Source organism: Drosophila novamexicana, unplaced genomic scaffold, assembly GCF_003285875.2.
Source record: "Drosophila novamexicana strain 15010-1031.04,08,12 unplaced genomic scaffold, DnovRS2.1 tig00000770-arrow-pilon, whole genome shotgun sequence".
NCBI classification, from domain to species: domain Eukaryota; kingdom Metazoa; phylum Arthropoda; class Insecta; order Diptera; family Drosophilidae; genus Drosophila; species Drosophila novamexicana.
This window is the reverse complement of record NW_020824821.1, coordinates 129,857-153,012: the sequence shown is the minus strand read 5'-3', so window position 1 is coordinate 153,012 and position 23,156 is coordinate 129,857. Positions and strand designations below refer to the sequence as shown.

General features: G+C 36.2%; 2 protein-coding genes across 8 annotated transcripts; both read right to left on the bottom strand.

Moving 5' to 3' along the window:
• Positions 1 to 1,389: 1,389 nt before the first annotated feature.
• Positions 1,390 to 2,151, bottom strand: LOC115763877 (chymotrypsin-like elastase family member 2A). Its single transcript, XM_030706652.1, is given in 3 exon segments — positions 1,390 to 1,702; positions 1,704 to 1,755; positions 1,758 to 2,151. Coding segments are annotated over 3 exon segments (759 nt in total).
• Positions 2,152 to 14,579: 12,428 nt separating this feature from the next.
• On the bottom strand, positions 14,580 to 21,692 carry LOC115763831. 7 transcript variants are annotated; one of them, XM_030706583.1, is made up of 9 exons: positions 20,877 to 21,104; positions 20,719 to 20,778; positions 19,803 to 19,865; positions 19,645 to 19,704; positions 18,730 to 18,792; positions 18,572 to 18,631; positions 16,170 to 18,005; positions 15,728 to 15,847; positions 14,580 to 15,536 (listed from the first exon to the last, which is right to left on the bottom strand). In XM_030706583.1, the coding sequence occupies exons 1-9, from the start codon at positions 20,899 to 20,901 to the stop codon at positions 15,313 to 15,315; spliced, it is 2,511 nt and encodes an 836-aa protein (XP_030562443.1). In that variant the 5' UTR covers positions 20,902 to 21,104; the 3' UTR covers positions 14,580 to 15,312. The 7 variants fall into 7 exon arrangements, with proteins under 7 accessions (XP_030562443.1, XP_030562445.1, XP_030562447.1 ...); XM_030706585.1 differs by having other exon boundaries at positions 16,170 to 18,002; XM_030706588.1 differs by lacking the exon at positions 16,170 to 18,005 and adding an exon at positions 21,251 to 21,690 and having other exon boundaries at positions 15,455 to 15,536; positions 20,877 to 20,939.
• Between the last annotated feature and the right edge of the window lie 1,464 nt (positions 21,693 to 23,156).

Below are 23,156 nucleotides of genomic sequence, written 5' to 3'. Positions count from 1 at the left end.
AATGGATGATTCAACTTTATATTTATATTATAAATTTGAAAAACATAATTCAAATAGTTATTCAAGATAAAATAATTGTTAACCCCAATTCAAAAATTTTGATTATGCCATTTCTTCCGTTAAGTCTTCTTTATTAAAACAATCAAAAATAGACAAAATAATTTTAAATAATTAAAAAAATATATACAACTTGTTGCAGTATTGCAGATCATTTAGTTTGTTTTTCCACTTGATCTCCGGATAGGTTTTAGGTATTTGGCATGCACAAATCGAAAAGCGTGAGCTCCACATTATTTGAACTTAATTATGTAAAAGAAAAGAAGAGCTCTAGGTGCGCATCTTTGGCATCTCTTGCGCGAGTTGGTTCTACTACAAATACGAATGCAGCATAGAAATTGAGGGAACATAAAAATGTTTGCACTTCGTATTTGTCGCACATAAAATCTAATATCGAATTACAAGAGCTTGAGCGGAGACCTAGTCGCCACGGTTCGGACAACGAGTTTCATGGGGCAGCAGGCCGCATGCGGCATTTGGCATGCAGCAGGTCCATGCAGCGTGCGTGTCAGCGAAACTTTGTCTGGCCGACTGGCTGGCAGGCGTGCCCCAAGCTACAAAAGCTGCTGCCCAAGGTCCCGCTGCCCCGTCTGTGGCTGCCCATAAAGAAACTGAATTGAGTTAAATGTGCGATAAATTGCTTTTTGCATTTATCATGGTGCGCGCAGAGCGGGCCAAAAGCTGGAGTCGAGCCAGACCAGGCCAGACCAGCCCCGACCCAGGCTACAGGCCAGACCTAGGCCTAGGCCCAGTGCCGGGTTGAAGACGCTGCCAGGCCAGGCTGCCAACGGCTGTGGCGAATATTGAACAAGATTTTTAATTAGCCGCAAAAAAAAAAAAATGAAAACAAGCAAATATGCTCCAGTCGCGGGAGCCCGGCTAGGAGATGCCCTAGACCCAGCGCCAAACTGCCGACACAATCCTTAAATAATGACATTTCTCCAGCTTATAGAAAAATGTTTGGATGTATCCAAAAAGTTAAATATTACCATTTAGTATATGATTGCTATGAGATATCGATAAAGAAGATAAGATTCCTCTGCGTTTTGTATAGAAGAATATATATTATATATAGAATATATATTATATTATATTTATATTTTGCAAAATCCGAGATCACGTAGATTAACCCAGTTCGTTGTTTTCATCAAGAACGTACATATACATATACTTTTTACAGTCGGAGCTGCTTTCTTATGCCTGTTACATATGCACGTGTGCACAAAAACATTATACCCCTTTTCATCACATTCAATGACTTTAGGGTATGAAAGGAAACGAAATAATGAACAGTAGAAATGAAGGCAAATAAAATGTGAACCACAAAAGAATTTATCGCTTATTCGTAGCCTGGGCCAGATCCTGGCTAAGGATCTTGTTGATGTAGGGCAAAAAGCTGGAGACACACGTATAGACATCGGGCTTGCCCTGTGTGCAGGTGACGCTGCCATAGGACACAATGCCCACCAGCTGCCGTGGACGGCCGCTGGCCGTCAAGATCAGTGGACCACCCGAGTCACCCTATTGGTCGGAAATGCCAGTAGTCGAATTAAGCAGAGCAAATCTTCAGTCTAACGCGCAGGCGCCCTAGCCGGGCGCTGAGAGTGCTCAAATCTCGTTGGGTGTGACGCGAAAGCCAACGGACGCATTCCTCATTCGAGATGGTCTGATAGTTGGTGGGTGTTATGGAGCCCCAGCAATGTCATTGTTGATGCGCGGACTCATAGTATACTGCGGATCCACGTGCTTGGCCACAATTCTGTGCCGATGGCGTCCATCCAGCTGCCAGTTGACTGTGCCGCCCAGCACGCTCGAGTTGCCCACCTGCAGCTTGTCCACGCAATGCGCCGCCGTCAGGACATGCTGCTCGCTGACGATGGAGCCGCTGCAGAAGTGCCGCCAGCGTCCACGGCGCAGCATCTGCATGGAGACCTGAAACGGCACCGATTCGTTCATCAATTGGCCACCATTGATGCGGGCTGCACCCAGCTCTCCAGTCAGACCCTTTACAGACTCGGGAATATTGCCTGCAACTGCGCCTGCTAGAATCAGACAGAGGATAATCCTGAAGAGCAGTTGATATTTTGGGATCATTTTGTCAGTTTACACTTTACGAATGTGTGCGTATCTGTAGAGCTGTATCTTTTATACGGCATCTTCAATTGGGGCTTGATAAATATGCCTGAATTAAGAACAAACAAATGCTTGCAATTTTTTGTTGCATAAAAATAATATTTATCCTCACACAATATATTTTCATATGCATATATATCGATGATTATGAATAGGGGCATGGTTAAGAAATTCTCACCTAAGGTAATCATATAAAAGTCAAGTTTATTTACACGAGTTCTAGGCTAAAGATATTTTTATATTTGCTGTAATCAGAATTAGTTCCTCAGATTTAAATAAGAAATCGATAGCTCATATTTTTTATAAAAACAAAGTCCAACTTTCATATATTGCTGAGCGTCCTCACGGAGTTAAGGAATCAAGCCCCTGTGAAAATAGATGGCAGTAAATGCCTTTTGAATTCGAAATTAAAATATCATAATAATTATATAGTGGAATTAATTATATATGGAAAGATATATAAGAGTAGCGAGCCCATGTTCAAGAACTACCGACATATCTGTAGCCATCGATCAACTTTCTAAACGTATATCTTTAATTATCTATCAGGTTCCGTTGCGCCTAATCATATTTCGTAATGAACTTTTCTTTTTGCCGAAAAAAAATGAAATGGCGCTTACAATTACGAAAATTTCAAGTGACGCGTGAGAAGGTCAAAAGTTTTCCAGACGCAGTGAATGTGGCCAAAAGACATGACGGGAAATTGAGACTGGAAGCGGCAGCCGCATAGAAACCTCGACCGCGACCGAAACCCCAACCAAACAGTGGCCAGCGTTGGGGCTACTGCACAGCTGCAGTTGAAATTGAGATGCAGTTGCAACTCACACACACACATACATACACGCACACACATGCAGCACGTTCATGAACTTTGCTCGGTTAACCTGCGCTTGTGGTTCCTTTTGCTGTTGCAGTTGAATTTCGGCTCGCATAGCTTGTACCCGTGGCAATTTAAGCACCTGGGGCTGCTCGCAGGCTCCTCACACATGCGAACTGAACTCATTTTCCGTTTTCCCTCGGCTAATTTGATTTGTCTTTGCGTAAATTGAAAATGAGCCTCTCAAGGATTTCATACACACATTTACATAAGTAGTGTAATTTCAAGCAGCTGCAACACTTATGTGCTCATATGTGCTCCATTTCGAGATTGATTTTACAATTTGAAATCAATGCAAATTATGAAGATTGCATTTGGAACTGTAACTGAAATTTGGTCGGACCAAGATTAAAGACGAATATTCAATATAATGAAGTCGTCAAAATGTTCTTCAATCAGAACTAATTGAATTACTATTATATTCAACTGATTTTATATTATATTATATGAAATTATTATCATATAAATAAAAAAAATATAATCATAAATAAATGTTGTTTTTAATATATACATATGTTAATAAATGGTAGCTCAAATTTTTTTTATTATATTTAGAATATGTTATCAAATAGAAGACAATAGAATATAGGTAAGGTCCAAAGTTAAATTTCTGAGGTATACAATGGACTCAAGTACATTTTATAATTGTAGTCAAAAAATATAATAGTGTCTATGACTGTGCATAGTCTTTATTTTTATATATTTTTCTAATGCCTGTACTTTAGATATAGCATTTATTTGAAGTTTATTCCAGAGAATACAGCATATAAACTTAGAAGAAAGCGTATTTATGAGTAGGAGTACCTGTGAGATGCATATTTACGAGTGTGTGTAAATAACAATGTACGTATCTATGAGTATACCAAACTGTGCGTATGAGTACATATGAGTATTCGTATCTAATAGTATGCATATGGGTGAGTATTGTGCTTTTCTATGAGTATGAGTATTTCTGTGTAGAAATCTATGACTATACGTATCTTTGGTATATATGAGTATGCATATATGTGAGTATTTGTAGCTATACGTACACATAGTTATGCGTATGCGTTTCAATGAGTATGCGAGTTAATTCCAAAGTTTATTAAACGATGAAAAAAATTATTATTTTTAGGGAAGCAAGACTTCCTTTATTTGATGGTAATTTGCAACTAAATAAACTTAAATCAATTCTAGCCCTAGTAACCTGTGGCTTAGCGGCAGCGGCGTTGGCAGCGGCGTCGCTGCTGATGTTGTTGGCCCGTTGGGCAATTCTTCTTGGAATTTTCGGCGGTTGCCAGTCGGCGCGTGGAGGAAATGGCACAGACACCAAGTCAGCATTTTGCTGCACTTCTTATGAGGTGTTGCAATGCTTCTTATTGGGACTGTGTGAATTTATTTGTTGTTAACTCTTCCCCCTTTAATTTAAGCTTGTCCTCAAGCGATCATCAGAAGAAAGGTATGTTGTTGAACCTGAGGTTATTGGCATCTGTATTTTGTATTTGGATATGTGCTGGTTCTTTTCTGGGTCTCTCTTGTTCTTTGTTCAGTTGCAGTATTATATTTTTCTTATTTTTCTTCATTACGTGTAATACACAGGTAAGAAGGATGGCAACTGTGAACAGAGTTATGAAAGCGACTCTATTTGCTATAGAGTGCGTCTGAAGTTTTTGCATGTTTTTTATGTTATTGATGTGCAATTCTTCAAGTGCTTCCAGAGAAAGAATCTTAATTCTTTCGTTTTCTATTGGGGTTATTTGTATTGTGGGATTTCCTGGGGTCATAAAGGTGACCTCTAGGTTGCTGAACTCTTGGTTGTTGATGAATAAGGTTTCGTTCCAGAAGTTAATCATGTAGGTGCCCCTCACACGTTTCTTCTCTTCTTGCCATCTAATAGTGCCGTTGAAGTCGTTCACTAGTATAAGTCCATCGTCGATTTCCTCGATCTCCGGGATATGATCTGCATTGCTAAAGCCACAGAGCGCTTGCTCTCCACTAACTAGCTTAGGTATACAATTATTAGTATTCAAGTTTACAATTTTTGATTTGTTACAAATTTTAATATTATTGTATCTTTTACAATTGTTGTTTATGCCATAGATTGTTTTATTACAATGAAACAGTTCGTTAAATTCTAAATTTATTATATTGTTGTTTTTCACTACTGGCTTTATTAAAGTATTTTTGCATTCTATTTCTTCTAAATTTGGAATTTTTACAACATAAAACAGAGTGGTTCCATTATGCAAAATGGATACATCTGCGAATTCTAGCATTTCTTCAATATTTAAAGGTGGCATGTTACTTTTTTTTAAAATTATCATTTACTATCTCTATTTCTTTTTCGCCAAGTAGGAATGTGTTTATTAAATTCAATTTCGCCCATTGTATGGCGTACTTAATATTAATTATTTCTTCTTTTATGAGCCTAATTTGATTTTGTAGGCTAATAGCTATCTCATCACTTATGAGAGATTCCTTTCTTATGCTATTGGTTAAATCATTTGAGATTTTCGTGAGTTTATTAATTCGCTCTTCTAATTGCCTGTTTATGATAAGCTGTTTATTGTCGTTTTCTATAAGTTTGTTTATGTTGTCGGTAAGCATTACTAAGTCGTCATTGTCCGGGCTGCCGGCTACAAACTTCCAAGCTGTGCCTATAATGTTGATCGCTCTAGTCTTACGTTTATGAAAAAGTGATATTGTGTTGAAAGTGACAATAGCTTGCGTTATTTCGTGCCGTAAAGTGTGGTATAAAGTATTGGTTCTTAAGTCTTTTTCGATGTAAAAAAGGAGATTATCTAATGCGTTTTTGATCTGTTCTAGCTCTATGACTTGTACGATTCGTGTTGTCGATGTCTGTAGTTTCCCTATTCCTTTTAGAATTGTAATTGTTTGTGCGTCTGTGTAGTTCAAGATATCCAAGTGTCCTTCTGTTGCCTTTATTGTCATCACTAATAGGAATCTGTAATTTTTATGTATTTTTTATGTTGCTTTTATGTATTATTTTGTCAGTTGTTGTTAGTACGGTTGTGTTTCTATTTTCTTTAACTATTTCCTTTTTGTATCTGGGTGACAGTTTGGTACCTAATCTGGTATTGACTTTGACGAATATTTCTTGACCTGGTATATAAGTTCGTATGTCGTTACGTTTTTTGTTATGATTCTGCATGTCGGTCGATTGTTTCTGTTTGAGTCTGTCAATGTTCTCCTGCCTAGCTTTTTCGTATTGGTCTGGGTCTGTAGTCACGTTTCTGCCGAAGAATATGTCTAATGGTCTCTTGTTAGTTGTCGAGTGTATGGTGTAGTTGTAGTCGTATATTGATTTGTTAAGTAATTCTTCGAATGTTCTGTGTTCCTGTTTTCTTTTGTTGCATCTCATAATATCTGATAGTGTTGAATGAAATCTCTCTACCTGACCGTTTACTGCGCTTTTGTAGGGTGGTGTTTTATAAACTTCTATATTTAATTGGTCCTGCATCATAAAAGTGATTGAGGCTGAATTAAGGGATTTTTCGTTATCTATTACAACGGCTTTAGGTACACCAAAATAAAAAAGGATTTCATGAAGTGGGTTTTTAATGTCTTCTATTGCCCTAGATTTGATTATTCGTCCCTGAGCTAATTTCGAAAATTTGTCTACTGCCGTTAGTACTAAGTTTTTTTCTGTCGTGTATATGTCGATGTGGATTGTATGTCCTGGGTATTCGGGGATTGGTGTTTCTTTGAGTTTTGGGTTAGTGGGATGCCTATCGTATTTTTCTTCTTTACAAACCTGACACTGTTTAACTAATTCTGTTATTCGTTGCTTCATTTTTGGGAAATAGAATCTTTCGGACAATTGCATTTTGTTTTCTAGTGCGTTGCGGTGGGCTCTGTTGTGTGTAACCAATATCTTCTCATCTTGTTCGGTTTCATTTGTTAAATCTTTTACTTGAGACTGTGTGAATCTAATCTTGAAGTTACTAAAATGTTGGGGATATATCTGCTGAATTTGGTTCATTATTTCTTCTGAGGTTATTATTCCGTTGATTACGGATGGGTTTAGATGAGCTTTCAGTATTTGCGTAAGGTCGTGTTCTGAGAAATGTGGTCGAGTAATCGTATGCCTGTGGAATGTTGGGAATGGGATATGGAATTCGTAATTTGTTTCGTTGGCTTTACTGAGAAATATCTGGTTTTTGAATACGTTAATTGGAGCTTCTATGCTCGGAATTAAGTTGTGGCTTGAACTGTCTGCACTGTGCTGGGTGGAGGCTACAGATCCAATATTATTGATCTCAGGGATACGTGATAGCGCATCGGCTACAATGTTATCCCTACCTGGCTTATAGAGGAGTTCATAATCGAACTCTTCTAGGTAAGCTTTCCACCTCTTTATCCTAGCGTTGCCGTTCCAACTGCTAAGAGAGTGGGTTAAGGGTTGATGGTCGGTGTATATTTTTACACTCGCTTTACCGTAGAGGTAATTCTTGAGAGCTTTTAAGGCCCAAATTATTGCCAACATTTCCCTTTCATTGGTGGCGTAGTTCTCCTCTGTTTTAGATAGAGTTCTAGAGAGGAAACAAATGGGTCGCTTGTTCTGGGATAGGACAGCCCCAATAGCAAAGTTGGATGCATCTGTTGTCAGATGAAATTCTTTGCTGAAGTCCGGGTAATGAAGTATTACCTCATTTGAAACTAGGGAATTTTTTACTTTATTGAATGCTTCGATCGCTTCTGAGTTGAGATTAATGAGCTTTTTAGCTGATTGGTTTTTGGACACACGTCCATCTTCCCCTCTTAAAAGAGAGGTAAGGGGCTTTGCCAACTTAGCGAAGTCTTTTATAAACCTCCTATAATAGCTGGCGAGGCCAATAAACGATCTTAAATGTTTGAGTGTTTTTGGAAGTGGGTACTTCCTTATTGTCTCAATTTTGCTTGGATTAGTTTCTATACCCTTGTCTGAGATGATAAATCCCAGGAATTCTACTCTGCTTTTAAAGAACTCGCATTTGTCCAACTGACATTTCATGTTGGCTTCTTGTAGAGTTCTGAATATGGCGGCAAGGTGCTGCGCATGCGATTCATCATCTTTGCTAAAGATAATGATATCGTCAATATAAATGAAGCATATTTTTCCAATATGCTCACGAAGGATGTCGTCAAGAGCTCTCTGGAAAATTGAGGGCGCATTCTTGAGACCGAATGGGAGTCGTGTAAACTCGTATTTTCCGTTGTTAACGGAGAAGGCAGTTTTTTCTATGTCTGACTCCTTAAGGGGTATTTGATGAAAGCCACTTTTCAAATCTAAGACAGAGAAAACTTTGTTATTGCCTAGCTGTGCTAGTACTTCGTTGATTTCGGGTATAGGGTATTTGTCAGCGGTAGTTTCTTTATTTAGTTTTCTGTAATCTATAACCATGCGATATTTCTTTTGCCCTGAGGCATCTAATTTTTTCGGAACAATCCACACAGGTGAATTGTATGGGGATCGGGAGGGTCGGATGATTCCGTCCTCTAAAAGTTCTTTAATTTGGCTGTGTACTTCGTCTTTTAAAGACATTGGAAATTGGTAAAATTTTGAATATATGGGGGAATTGGTTTTTGTTCGAATCTCTGCTCTGACGTTGGTTGTGTATGTCAGTTTTTCGTCCGGATTGGCGAATAAGTGTGGGTGCATTTTAGCTAGTTGATTAAGGCTATTTTTTTGTTCGTTTGTCATATGTTCTGTCCGTGGTATTACCGTGTTGACCGCCTCTATTTTTTTCTGTTTAATTGGTATGCAAATATTGTTTTTGATTATTAGTAGATTCTTGCTGCTTTGTATCACAGCATCTAGTTCCTTTAGACTGTCGTTACCTAATATGGCGTCGAATGATTTTAAGGTGGGTAAGAGAAAGAATTTTATTTTTATGTCGTTTCTATTGAAAAGATTAGCGAACTTGTGGTGTGTGATTTTAATGCTTCCGCCGACTGTGACGGCCTCAAAGGGTTTTTCGTTTGCGATAGGTTCGGACACAAATTTCGGTTGGACGTAATTTCTGTTTGATCCTGTATCTATTAGTATTTTGAGTAATTTTCCGCTCCCCATCTTACATTCTATGTAAGGAAGAGAGGAGCTTTTTATCCTAAAAAATTAATGTCTGAGAGTTCGTATTGGGTATTTTGTCCGTCATCTGATTCTTCAATTTGTTGGGCGTATTCGTTTAATGGCTGCTCGTATTCAGTCTGCTGTTCGTGGTTTATCATTGATTGTACGTATTCTTCCATGGTCACATAGTTGTCAGTGTTTTCTGTCTCGGTCTGTTCTTCTCCTGTTTGTATGTTAAAATTTCTTTGTTTTTTGTCCGTGGCGTTTGTTGGAGGTGGAGGTCTTTTCCCTACTTCAAAATTGGGTCTGTTCATGTAATTTATCATCCTCGTGCGGATGCTTTGGTCCACGTCCATTGGCTCTGGACGTGGTTGGGGTTTTGGTGCAGAAGGTCTATTGGGTGCGTATACTTGTTGTGGTTGTGTCTGGTAGGTTCGTTGGTTGGGGTATTGTGGAATCTGTCCGTTATTGTTGTAAGTCGGTGGTCCATGGTTTGTATTGGTTGGCCAAGGTGTATGGATCGGGAGTTGGGGCCTGAAGCTAATAGGTGGTGGCCTAAAAGTTTGGACGAAAGGAAGCTGAGCTGTTCGGGGTGGCAGTGTAGGTGGTGGTATATTTCTATTTGGGTTTCTGGCATGTGTCTGTTGATTTCTATTCAAAGCCATGTTAGTGCGATAGCTTTGATTCTCTAGTTTTAAACAATAGTGGAGGGCTGAAGGTAGATCTGCTGGCTCCTTTATTCCAAGGATCCGGGGTAAATCTCCCTTCAAACCTCTAATGAAGGTATCTAATGCTTTATCTCTGTAAATTTTTGTCATAAGGGTTTCAGATTCCCTATTTAATTCCATGCAGCCGACTTTATTTAATATCAGCGACAAGTGGTTATAAACAACCTGGTAGAATTCTTCTACTGTTTGGTTGTTACCCTGCACTAACATTGTCATCTGATATTCTAATGTTCCCAGATCTCTTTTGTCTGCGTAGTGCAGCGTGAGACATTTGGAGATAGCGCTCCAATTAAGGGGAACATTATACGACTCGAGGGCCGTGTCTGCATTGCCAGTGATTTTGTTTCTCACTGTATGCAATATGCCAAAGTATTTTGGCGAACCTGCCTCGGCTGCATAGGCGGAGAGTATACGATCTACACTCTTCTTCCATGAGCTAAATTCCGCTGGATTACCGGAGAATTCTCTGAGGCTTTTTACAATGTCCGGAACTCTGTCTAAGTCATTCAAATTGTGGTTGGCAGTTATTGTTTGGTCGTCTACGTCACTAAACTCTCTAGAGGGGTTGATTAACTGCTTTACTAATGTCGGCAGTTGTTGTGTCAAAATCTGGCTAACCGTGGCTGCTATTATCTGCTCTGCGTTATTCGCCATGACTCTATTTTGTAAATGTTCGTTTTGTCTGTCGATATGTCGTTGTTGCTGTCTGTTCAAGTTATGTCCGCCTACCTGTGGTTGCTCTGATACTATTGGGGGCCTAACTAAATTGCTTTCATTAGCCATAAACGAGATATATTACTTATTTTGTATGTTTTAAGATGTTTTCTAAGTATATTTAAATCTAGTGTTAATTTCTTACTCTATATTTTAATTGAATTTTTGATAGTTTTTATGTTCTTTTTTAAAACCAGTGGCTGGTTTCTTCCTTTTACTTTGGAGGGTCCCTTGGGAGTCGCAAAGTTGGAAATAGTTTATACTACGTTCGTAGTCTTTATATTTGTTTATCGTTTTACACTTTTTTATCTTGCTTATTGTTGTTGTTGTTTGGTATTTTTTTGTTCTTATAATTATATTTTGCCTTTGTGTTAGTTTTTTGCTTGTTTTCTTTTTCGTATTTCACTTAATTTCTAACTTACAGTACTATTCCTGATGTGGCAACCTCCCCTGCCGGTCCGGATTTCATCCTTTTTGAAGCCTTTGGGTATCTACTGGGGATCCTGCGACCAGTCTTCGTCGAGAGTATCCTGCGGGCGGGCCTTACAGAATGCGTTGTCCACCGATGGGCCAAATTGAACAATTAAGTTCCAATTGCCTTTCGCGAATTTCACCAACCGTTGAATTTAATCACCGCGAGTTGCACTTGGTTTTTTTTTCGCGTATAACCGACTAACGCGTACGTAGAAGCGTTTTGTTCTTTTGTATCGCGAGCCGGTCCCTGCTCGGGCGCCAGTTAATTCCAAAGTTTATTAAACGATGAAAAAAATTATTATTTTTAGGGAAGCAAGACTTCCTTTATTTGATGGTAATTTGCAACTAAATAAACTTAAATCAATTCTAGCCCTAGTAACCTGTGGCTTAGCGGCAGCGGCGTTGGCAGCGGCGTCGCTGCTGATGTTGTTGGCCCGTTGGGCAATTCTTCTTGGAATTTTCGGCGGTTGCCAGTCGGCGCGTGGAGGAAATGGCACAGACACCAAGTCAGCATTTTGCTGCACTTCTTATGAGGTGTTGCAATGCTTCTTATTGGGACTGTGTGAATTTATTTGTTGTTAACTTGCGTACTTGTAAGTATGCCTATCTGCGAGTATTCCAATTTATGAGTTTTCACATATGTGAGTTTCCAAGAGTATGCATATCTTTGTGTATTCATTTATAAGTATGCATATCGTTGGGTATGCAAATCTCTGAGTATTTGTGTGTGTCATTATGCGTATATTTGGGTATGAGTATATTTAGCAAACAAGAGGATACTTTTATTTTGTCCGACGAATGCTTATCAGCATTAAGAGAATAGAAATCATTATATAACTTTGAATTGAACTTTATCAAAATCAAAAAACATAAATCATTTATAATTTCAACTTGAATTTTCGCAAATTGACCTCAAGCTAGTCAGTCACTACAAGTAAGAGGTTCTAGTCGGGAGCTCCCGACTAGGGGATACCCTTAACCCTCTTCTTCCAACATCAAATCTATATATATATATATATATATATATATATATATATATATATATATATATATATATATATATTCTATTTTAGAAGCTTTATGTCAAGTTTAGTGACTCTAGCTCTTATTATTTACCAAAATTGCCCAAAAAACTGGATATCGATATCGAGTTTTATCGATTGCTTGGAAACGGAGTAAGTTATCGACTATCGGAAACAAACTCGATTTGCGCGGGAGCTAGGAGCACCTACATCTAAAATTTCAGTCTCTAGCTCTTATAGGTTCTGAGATCCTTGCGTTCATACATACGGACGGACGGACGGACGGACAGACAGACGGACATGGCTAGATCGACTCGGCTATAAATGCTGATCAAGAATATATATACTTTATGGGGTCGGAGATGCTTTCTTCTGCCTGTTACATACATTTAGATTTTGCACAAATACAATATACCCTTATACCCTTTTTTAATGGGTTCAGGGTATAAAAAATGGATGTGTGTCCCGTTTCCAGCTGTACTCTATTAAAGACACACAAAGGCCTCAAAATTTTCTTCTTCTTCCACAATTACTCATGCTCCCAGGGAAGCCACCCAAGAAATTAGTCGAACTGGTCAGCTCACAGGCTTAATGCAGCGAGTGCATCACATAGCAGAGTCCAAACTTAAGAAAGCAATTTCAGATGTGCCCAGGCCCGCACACCTGTGTACCTGCCCGCCCCACACCTAGAAGCCGGGCAGCTGGAAGTGGCGCTGCAGACGAGCATCGTTCATGTGGGTGTGTGAAATAGGGCTAAGAGCAAAGAGCTGGGAGCTGAAAGCTCCACGAGTTGCGACTGCGTGCTGGACAGGGACTTGCCAATAGGCACAGCGAGAAACAGGGCGGGGCGAGCGGGTTGGGGGCGTTACGGTGTGGGTTGCATGGCACTCAGCATGCGATTTCATTTTGATAATAATGGCAAAGTCAAATAATTATAATGATCATGATTACAATCATCGATGCGAGCAGCGCTGTCGAGGCGGAGGCTGCAGCCGAGTATGAGACGGTGACTGAGACTTAGACTGAGGCCGAGGCCGAGTCTGTGGCATCATCAACGCAGCAACTTGGCCAAATGACTAAGCAATTTACCGTTTTGTATAGATTTCAAACTCATGCACCCATCTACTACTCCCCCTACCTGTAGCTCTGTCCCAGTATCATCCGCTGCCCCTGACCATGGCCCTGGCTGTGGCTGTTGCACGGACGGCGCGCATCTTCAATGAAATTTCAGGTCAATTGTGTTCTGCGGCTGCGTCTGAGTCCCAGAACCCGCCTGCAACTACTTTGCCAGAGCGAGAAGGTATGCGAGTGCGAGAGACGTGAATCGAATACGAGTCAACCGCAAACGCAGCTCTTGCCAATTTCTATTTTGGTACAGCATTCTAGACAGTATTTTGTGTGAGCAGTGTGTTTGAATACCCTCCTCGCTCCATAGGGATAGTTCGATTCATGGCGAAACTTGCAACATTCAATCCATTAAAGTTTTATTTAGACATATGCCACACTTCGTATCCTCTAAAATATATAGATACAAAATGTAATGCTCGAAAAATGTTTATATTTTCAATTAACTTTTGCAAAACGAGTTAAACTGTATGCTGGTGCCAAGCTTAGCAGCGTTATCTTTTACCAAAAAAGTATTTAAATTCTTAATCATAACATAAAGAGCCCAGTCAATGAGCTATGTTGATCTGCTTATTTTCAAATCTGTCCCCCAGCCTTAAAAATGTCTAGATGAAACTGGGCAAATGACAAACTTTTGTTTATCGCATGCTGTGCATGAGTCGAGGCCCGCTGGCTTGGGACTATCGGTAAACTAAACAAAATGATGTTTTAAAAATGTTCTTGGTATCACGATAACTTAACAAAGCTCAACATTATAAGTTAATATACCACTAATATATGATATACATAGGCATCAACATCGGGAAATATTATACTTACTGATATAAGTATCATTTATAGCATAGCACCAATAGAAATCAATGACCGTACACCATTTTTTTTTTCTAGTAATTTAACATACCTTAACTTTATTGAAGAAAAAAGATCTTCAATATGTTGCTTACAGCTAATTAAATTACATTATCGGAGTACTAAATGATACAGCTTTTATAAAACAATATACATGCTTTTCTATCTAAATTGAGCCAAGAAATATATCTAGCATTTGTATCTGATTGTGGGTGGAAGGGTATATTATGTGCAACACTTTCCCAGTTAACTGTTTTGTCTGGTTTTTTATTATTATTATTTTCTTGTTGCACCCATCCCCCCTTCCCTACGCTCTGAGAGCCCGCTGCGTAGGCGCTTTCCACAGATTAATTGAAGTCATAAGCAATTGTAAACTTATCGCTTTGGTCTTTGGACGGGGCCAGACGCTGGTTGCGAGCAGCAGTCGGATAACTTATTTCGCGTCTCTTAACTATTTTCATCTTCTTCTATATATATATATATATATATATATATATATATATATATGTGATACGCTTGTTTTGGGGACAGACAAAAGGTGGGACTTTCGCTATGTTTTTCTATTAATAAGCCCCCAAATAATCATCTCTCTGAGAATGGGGCATTTTGGAGCTTTCTGTTAAAAAATATGTGCCTTTGGTCATAGAGAGATTTATTTGGGGACACGATATGTAAAGATTATTTCTGGGACCGAGTCTTCAAAACTGACTTTAAATACTTTGCCAAAATATTATATATAATCATAATCCATTAGAAAGCTTATTTTGGGGACAAAAATTTAGAGTTGCCACCTGGTCCAAAGTCTTATTGGCTAAAGCTATTTTTAGGGACAGGGAACGGTGGAATGAATTGGATGAGTAACGATTATTTCGGGAACACTATATGAGACGTCCTTATTGGGGACAATGTCCCTCAAATAACTCTAGCGCATATTACCGAATATACAAACATTTTAATATGGAATTAGAACACGGAAACTTTTACTTACTCCCATTTGAGTAAGTATTTGAGATTTTTATTTTTTGTTTACCGCCAACCCATTAAAAATGTATGAAAGTGGTATAACGAAGTTTTGCTTATTTAGCAGTGTAAAATAAATTTAATCTATATCTATTATTAACGAAATAGTGTCGATTTAGACACGCCCGTCACTCCATTTGTCTGTCGGATCAATATTAAACGAAATTATTGATCATCATAAACTTGTATGAAAAGTAAACATGCATATTTTATATATTTTGTTATAAGATTATTTTATTTTATTTTTATTGTTTTAAAACATTACAAAGATTTTTTCCTCCCCTCCGCTTTTCTCTGGTTGTCCAGAAAAGTCTTTAGTTGAGCTGAAGTGCGGCCGCGAAAACATGGATTCTCATTTATTATTTGGGAACATTTTTTAAGCGATGGCAACTTTTCCAATGTTTCTAAATTCCCAAATATGTTTTCCAGTTGCTTGCGTTCGCCTGGGCCCCATCGTACACGGCGCGTTTTTCCAAACGGTGACGCTGCAATAAAAAAGTTTATTTATATAAGTAAATGAATAAGTTTTGATTTGTCATGCCGTTAGTAATTGATCTGTTAGAGATTGAGCTCCATAAAAGTGAAGGACATGAGCTTTAACCGTGGGACTCTTTGTATTGTTATATTAAGTATTATACTGAAATTGATTACTTGTTGGCTATTCCGTAATACTTACTGCTTCGACGTTTTACCATTCTTTTGGGAGGCGAATAATTTGCGTCATCTGACGTACATACAAACTCCGGCGGCTCTTCATCATTTGATTCATTTGAGCTTTCTGAATTATTAATTTCAGCTGTAAGAAAAAGTACGTTAAAGCATATATAATTTTTTTAAATATTTTGTTTGTTTGCTTGAGGTCCGGGTTTGTTTAAATAAACAGTTGAAAAAAATTTAACTTAATATATTGCTTGCAATAAAATTAGCAAAATATTAAATTAAATAGTTTTGAACTTCGGACTAGCCATACCAACAAAATATTTTAATTATTTTAAACCATCACTAATTTCTTAAATAGTGAAAGTATCTTCGATTGTATCGAAGTTTCGATTCTTGCAAAAATTCTTTTGAAGTATTCTTCTATAGCATTGCAGCTAGGACTAAATAAATTAACTCACTGTCGGGATTAGCTTCTACAATTTCAGCATTTTCCTCTTCCATGTTCATTGCTGACATAAGTAATTGCGAAACTTGGGTCATCTCTGCTACAGAGGCAGGAACACGATAGTAATTTTTATGGATGTCTTTATGGTGACCCATAAAGCTCGCCAAATAATCAATTTGAATGTCCTTAACATTAGATAAAGAGGTATGTGTGGCCAATTGCTTTCGCAGGTTTGTGCCTCTAAGGGATTCAGGGCAACGTGCACCACATTCATTTGCGAATTTTTCTAGTATTGGACACGCACGAATATATTCTTTTCTTAGTGGCCGCGGGTTTGGCACACTAAAGATATATGTAGTTGGTTTATTTATTGTGCGTTTTCCATATTCCAGAATATTGTCTATGCAATAACGATCCCATGGTGTAAAAAGAACTGGAACTGTACGGTTTTTTTTGCCACGAATAATCACCCTGGTGAAATTTTGAGAAATGTTTCTCATTTTGGCAGACATGTCTTTATACAGATTAGAATTAGCTCTATCGTCGATGTCCCCAATAGAATGAGCAGTTCTGTAACTCTCAAGAGTAAGCCTTTCCAGTTCGCCAACTCTGCGCCGATTGAAAATAAGCAAACTGATCAAAGTGCTCTGCTTTAACGAGGTTAATGACAAAACGTTGAATTTGCTGTTTAGCTCATTCAAAGCTTTAGCGGATAAATCATGAACAAAATCATACAGTAATTTTATGTCCTCCACAGTAGGTATTAATACTTTGACAGCTCTATGTTTTTTTGTTTGATCCTCAACAGCTCTTTTATTTATGTTTAAATTTATTTCTGTTTCCCACAGAGATAAGAAATCATTCACTAATTTTTTCCTGCTATCATCGCCATCTTTAATACTCTGTGCTCCTAATATTCTCGCACATTTTTTGACCAAGCATGTTAGTGTTGTCGCTGCAGTGGGCTTCATAAAACTCAAATTATCGTAATTAAACTCAGCAACAGAACGAATTCCAGAAATCACGGCATCATAATATTTAGGGCAAATGACATCTTTCAGCTCTATCACGTCGGGGCATTCCGATTTTATCGCGATTAAAAGGCGACTTAGATAACGCATATTTGCCCTTATCATATCGTGCTGTACTTCCGTGTGTTTCATGGCTTCTGAATTTCCGAACAATATTATTAGATGATCATACATGATTGTCCTACTGATAACATCGTCATTAAGGACAGGCATTATTTTATTACGCAATATAATATTTGCAGCACTATGCATATAGCCTGTAGTGCCTCGTCCAGATTTTAGTATATCCCGGTTGCCTTTTTTATGGATATTACTGCTACAATTTTTTATGTGATTCCGAATAGTTATCTTTGGAAAATAGGCCTTACATCCAGTGCAGCAAACAAAATCTAAAGCACCTCTTTTTGAGTTTTCCCTCAATTGACGAGGCACTATAAAAGTCCCTTCATTGTAATTTGCATCAGTGTTATAAATGAAATCGCCTTTTTTTCGTAAAGCGTCAAGCAATTTTATTCTTTGCTGGCTGCCTTTTGGTAAACTGCTGATCTCTCTAACTTGTGGTTCAACCTTATGTTTAAGTTCTATGTGGCGTGCAAATTTTGTTTGCAAAGTTTTACAAAATATGCAAAAGTGCCGTTTACATTTTTTCTGGTTCTTAGCAATTGGGACAGTAATTTTTCTAACATCATACAACGGTTCCGTTGGTTCGTAAGAAACGGATGTACTATCCATAAATGACGATGATTTATCTGGGAAGTATGTCATGTCTGAAGCAGCTGACTCCATCGTTATATTGGAGTTTAAAAAAGTTGAGTCTACTGTGCAATAAAAATATATAAAAAAGTATGGTTAGAAATTTATTACGTACACCTATTCAGATGATGAGGAAATAATACTTAATATATTTGCAAAAAAAAAAAGATTGTTTCTCTCCGGGCTACCTAGTATTTTTTATTGGAAGCTTTAAGAGGATTGACGTAGAGTTTTTCATGAATATATTTTAAGAGAAAATTGTCTAAGTATCCGTCCACTGCATACAACATTTTCTTCTGGCAAAATCACTAAATATTAATTTTTATTTCTTGTTTTATTTTTTCATATTTTAACACAATTATTTAAACAATTGCCAATACTTTTGTATCTATGAAAATATGCAAATCTAATGTTTTTTATTTGTGAGGGTTGAAGCAACTAAAAATGTTCCTTTTTAAATGCGATCAAATAGGTTGGGTATATAAAACAACATATAAAAAACATATGCAATAAAATAATAATTAAGTTATTCTGTAATTTTTATTTTTTAGTTATCAAATTAACATCCTTCTGCTGACTTCAGCAGTTAAACTAGTTCCCTTCTATGACAAACTATGAAATTTGCACTCACCCTGTACGCTGCAATCAGTTTGCATATCTGCTCTTGCATCCAGACTATTTTGACCAGCGCCTATTGAAAAAAATGAGAAAATATTTGTTGTAAAATAATACTTATAACACATATGTATGAAAAAACAAATATAAGTTGAATTAAATATTTATCCTTACCTTTGGCGCCCCAGTTTGTGGCCATATCTTCTCCAACATCAGCACTTTTTGGATTATCAGCTTCTGTAAAAATAAAAAAAAAAATTATATTTTTTATAAAATTTTTAGCGAATTTGTGCAAGAAATCCAATTATTTTTATAAAAGCTGTCGGCATGGCTAAATTTCATAATGTTTTCATTCTATAGACCCGTAATTTTATAAGAACAAAAGTATTTGCATTTTTTCATATATATAGTTTTCATTTTAATATTATTTTTGATATGGTGTTATTTTTCTTTGTCAAAATGCACATCTGTAGGCACCGTAATTTTAATCTCAGAAAATTTATTAGAAAAAATTGTTTAAAGATCAATTTATTGTTTATTTTGCAAAAATGACCGCCAAGAAGTGTGAAACCACCGTAGAGCAGCGAAAATATATTAAATTAAATACATATAATAAATTAACGCAAGCATGGCAGATCCTTTTAAGAATTTGCCGAGCTATTGGACAAAAGTAAATCAGTTATAGACGAGCGGCACAAAATTGATCCAAATGTTTAATGAAAACTGATGCATTTAATGACAAATCGAAAATAAAATGGCAAAATCACTAAACAATAATTTTTATTTTTTGTTTTATTTTTTCATATTTTAACACAATTATTTAAGCAATTGCCAATACTTTTGTATCTATGAAAATATGCAAATCTAATGTTTTTTATTTGTGAGGGTTGAAGCAACTAAAAATGTTCCTTTTTAAATGCGATCAAATAGGTTGGGTATATAAAACAACATATAAAAAACATATGCAATAAAATAATAATTAAGTTATTCTGTAATTTTTATTTTTTAGTTATCAAATTAACATCCTTCTGCTGACTTCAGCAGTTAAACTAGTTCCCTTCTATGACAAACTATGAAATTTGCACTCACCCTGTACGCTGCAATCAGTTTGCATATCTGCTCTTGCATCCAGACTATTTTGACCAGCGCCTATTGAAAAAAATGAGAAAATATTTGTTGTAAAATAATACTTATAACACATATGTATGAAAAAACAAATATAAGTTGAATTAAATATTTATCCTTACCTTTGGCGCCCCAGTTTGTGGCCATATCTTCTCCAACATCAGCACTTTTTGGATTATCAGCTTCTGTAAAAATAAAAAAAAAAAATTATATTTTTTATAAAATTTTTAGCGAATTTGTGCAAGAAATCCAATTATTTTTATAAAAGCTGGCGGCATGGCTAAATTTCATAATGTTTTCATTCTATAGACCCGTAATTTTATAAGAACAAAAGTATTTGCATTTTTTCATATATATAGTTTTCATTTTAATATTATTTTTGATATGGTGTTATTTTTCTTTGTCAAAATGCACATCTGTAGGCACCGTAATTTTAATCTCAGAAAATTTATTAGAAAAAATTGTTTAAAGATCAATTTATTGTTTATTTTGCAAAAATGACCGCCAAGAAGTGTGAAACCACCGTAGAGCAGCGAAAATATATTAAATTAAATACATATAATAAATTAACGCAAGCATGGCAGATCCTTTTAAGAATTTGCCGAGCTATTGGACAAAAGTAAATCAGTTATAGACGAGCGGCACAAAATTGATCCAAATGTTTAATGAAAACTGATGCATTTAATGACAAATCGAAAATAAAATGGCAAAATCACTAAACAATAATTTTTATTTTTTGTTTTATTTTTTCATATTTTAACACAATTATTTAAGCAATTGCCAATACTTTTGTATCTATGAAAATATGCAAATCTAATGTTTTTTATTTGTGAGGGTTGAAGCAACTAAAAATGTTCCTTTTTAAATGCGATCAAATAGGTTGGGTATATAAAACAACATATAAAAAACATATGCAATAAAATAATAATTAAGTTATTCTGTAATTTTTATTTTTTAGTTATCAAATTAACATCCTTCTGCTGACTTCAGCAGTTAAACTAGTTCCCTTCTATGACAAACTATGAAATTTGCACTCACCCTGTACGCTGCAATCAGTTTGCATATCTGCTCTTGCATCCAGACTATTTTGACCAGCGCCTATTGAAAAAAATGAGAAAATATTTGTTGTAAAATAATACTTATAACACATATGTATGAAAAAACAAATATAAGTTGAATTAAATATTTATCCTTACCTTTGGCGCCCCAGTTTGTGGCCATATCTTCTCCAACAACAGCACTTTTTGGAATTTCAGCTTCTGTACAAAAAAAAATATATTTTTTTTTTATAAAATTTTTAGCTTTTTGTGCAAGAAATGACTTTATGTACCTTTGTATGAGTGTATGAGAATTTAACTTTTCGTGTTAATTTGCCTTTGTACATATCTGTTTAACGGAAATTCAACAACATACAATTCAATTCAACTCAATTTAAAATACACATACAAAAGTACATAAGTTTACATAATATGTATATGTAGAATAGCACATACATATACATAACGATCATCACACGATTTCTCTAAAAAATATAATATGCACTTGTACATGCATTAAACATTTGACTTACCATTTAGGCTTTTGAATTTCTTTTCCAGGCGAGATGCACTTGAAGCTTTATCTATAATAAAGGCCTCGTATTTCGCGCCTTTAAATTTCGCGAAACATTTTTCTTTTTTTATTACAACTTTGTTTTGCGGTAGTATATAATACTCCCCACATTTTACTAAATAAAACATTTTTTATAACTTTTTTAATTCGTCGCTCAAAAACTTCGAAATTAAAATAACCGCACGGGCGATTGCGATTAACCGGAAAAATGGTTTTCCTAGAAATCAATCGATAATTCCCAAAATAATCGTAAAATCGTATTGACTCATTCTATTCAATTTATACAATAAGATTATGTGCGTCAAGTTAGCGGCGGTGACATAGCGTCGATTTGTGGAACTTGTTATCGGAAAAGGAATCGCTCAATTTTAAATGCATTTATTTATGTTTTTAAGCACACAACCTAAACAATGTAAATGCAGAATTGAAAAAAATTAAATTATATACTGTCTAGATCTATTTCTTTTTGAATTTTAAATTATAATATGGTTAAACCAAGGGGTTGAAAATTAAGCTTTCCACCATTCTTTAAATATCTTAACTTAGATAATGGCCCCGAAAACCGCATATACGTGTATATTAATCGTGATTAAGGTCTATAGTTTCACCTAACCCATTTTGGACAAATTATAAAAATCGATCAGCACGTTTTAAAAATATTTGTAAAACAGTGCTAATACCATACAAAATGACCGTAAAAAAATAATCCTTGCACTTGAACCCTAATATCTTTTCTCAGGGATAATGCACGGTATACCAACTTAAAGATATATATTTAAGAAAGCTTTACGTAATAATTCTAAACAAATCGATTAGCCAGTTTTTTAGAAAAGTAAATAAAATGTTAACACACCTCATGCTGTTCATTTAAAAGGCCTAACGAGCTATGAGTTTTAACGGAAACCGAACCACTGCTTGGAATCAGCGTTGAACAATGTTATACAGTATTGAGAGGGAAAAAATTAATTTAAAATATTAGTATATGGGAAAGAAATACAATAATAAATGACATAATTGGCATTTTACAATAAAACATTATCTTTATTAAAATATATTACTACGTAATAAGGCAACTGTGTATTTATACACAGCATTATAAAAAGGTGTCAATATTTCAACAAATTTTCATTTATATTTTTTGGTTGTTTAATATAGATCGCGAATTATCAATCATTTTGTTTTTTATATAAAAAAAATCGTACAGCGAGTTTTTAAAAAAATTTGTATGTTTCTACTTTTCCTATTATACCCTATGTTAATGAAAAAAACTAGCTGGCAATAATTACCTAACATTTTTATTCATCAATATAGCGGTAATTTGCAATTCTGCATTTAAATTTATTAGGTTTTGTGCTTAAAAACATAAATAAATGCATTTAAAAGTGAACGATTCCATTTTCGATAACAAGTACAAAAAATCGACGCTAAGTCACCGCCGCTAATTTGACACAGAGGAGGGCGATTTGAAGAAAAAGCCAGCCCGCAAAATGCAGCAAGTGTCCGAAGCTGAGCCCAACCAAAATGCATAAGTAAAATTCTTAAATATGAGTGCCCCAATACCAACTCCCAAATCAATCCAGCTCTGTGCCAAGAGCAACAAAGCAAAATGCATGAACAACACCTCCAGAAAAGTAACTGAAAACACCCCCGAATCAAAGCTTAAGAAAACTAAGCATCAATTGAAGCAAATGATCGCGATATAGATTTCAAGCGTGCACAAGCGCTTTCGAAGCAAATATATTTGGAGGCGTGCAAAAACTGAGGCAACAAGCGGAACTAAAGGAAGAAGGTGAAGCCTCAGCATCGCCACAGCTGTCGAGCTTTAACAATCACAGCGTGGATGGAACTCGACGGCCTTGTCTAAT

Excerpts from the sequence above, each read along its gene's own strand:
- LOC115763831 (XM_030706583.1), bottom strand. The coding sequence starts at position 20,901 with ATGGCCACAAACTGGGGCGCCAAAG. Across the intron at positions 19,866-20,718 it reads AACTGATTGCAGCGTACAGG|AAGCTGATAATCCAAAAAGT; the intron begins GTGAGTGCAAAT and ends TTATTTTTACAG. Across the intron at positions 18,793-19,644 it reads AACTGATTGCAGCGTACAGG|AAGCTGATAATCCAAAAAGT; the intron begins GTGAGTGCAAAT and ends TTATTTTTACAG.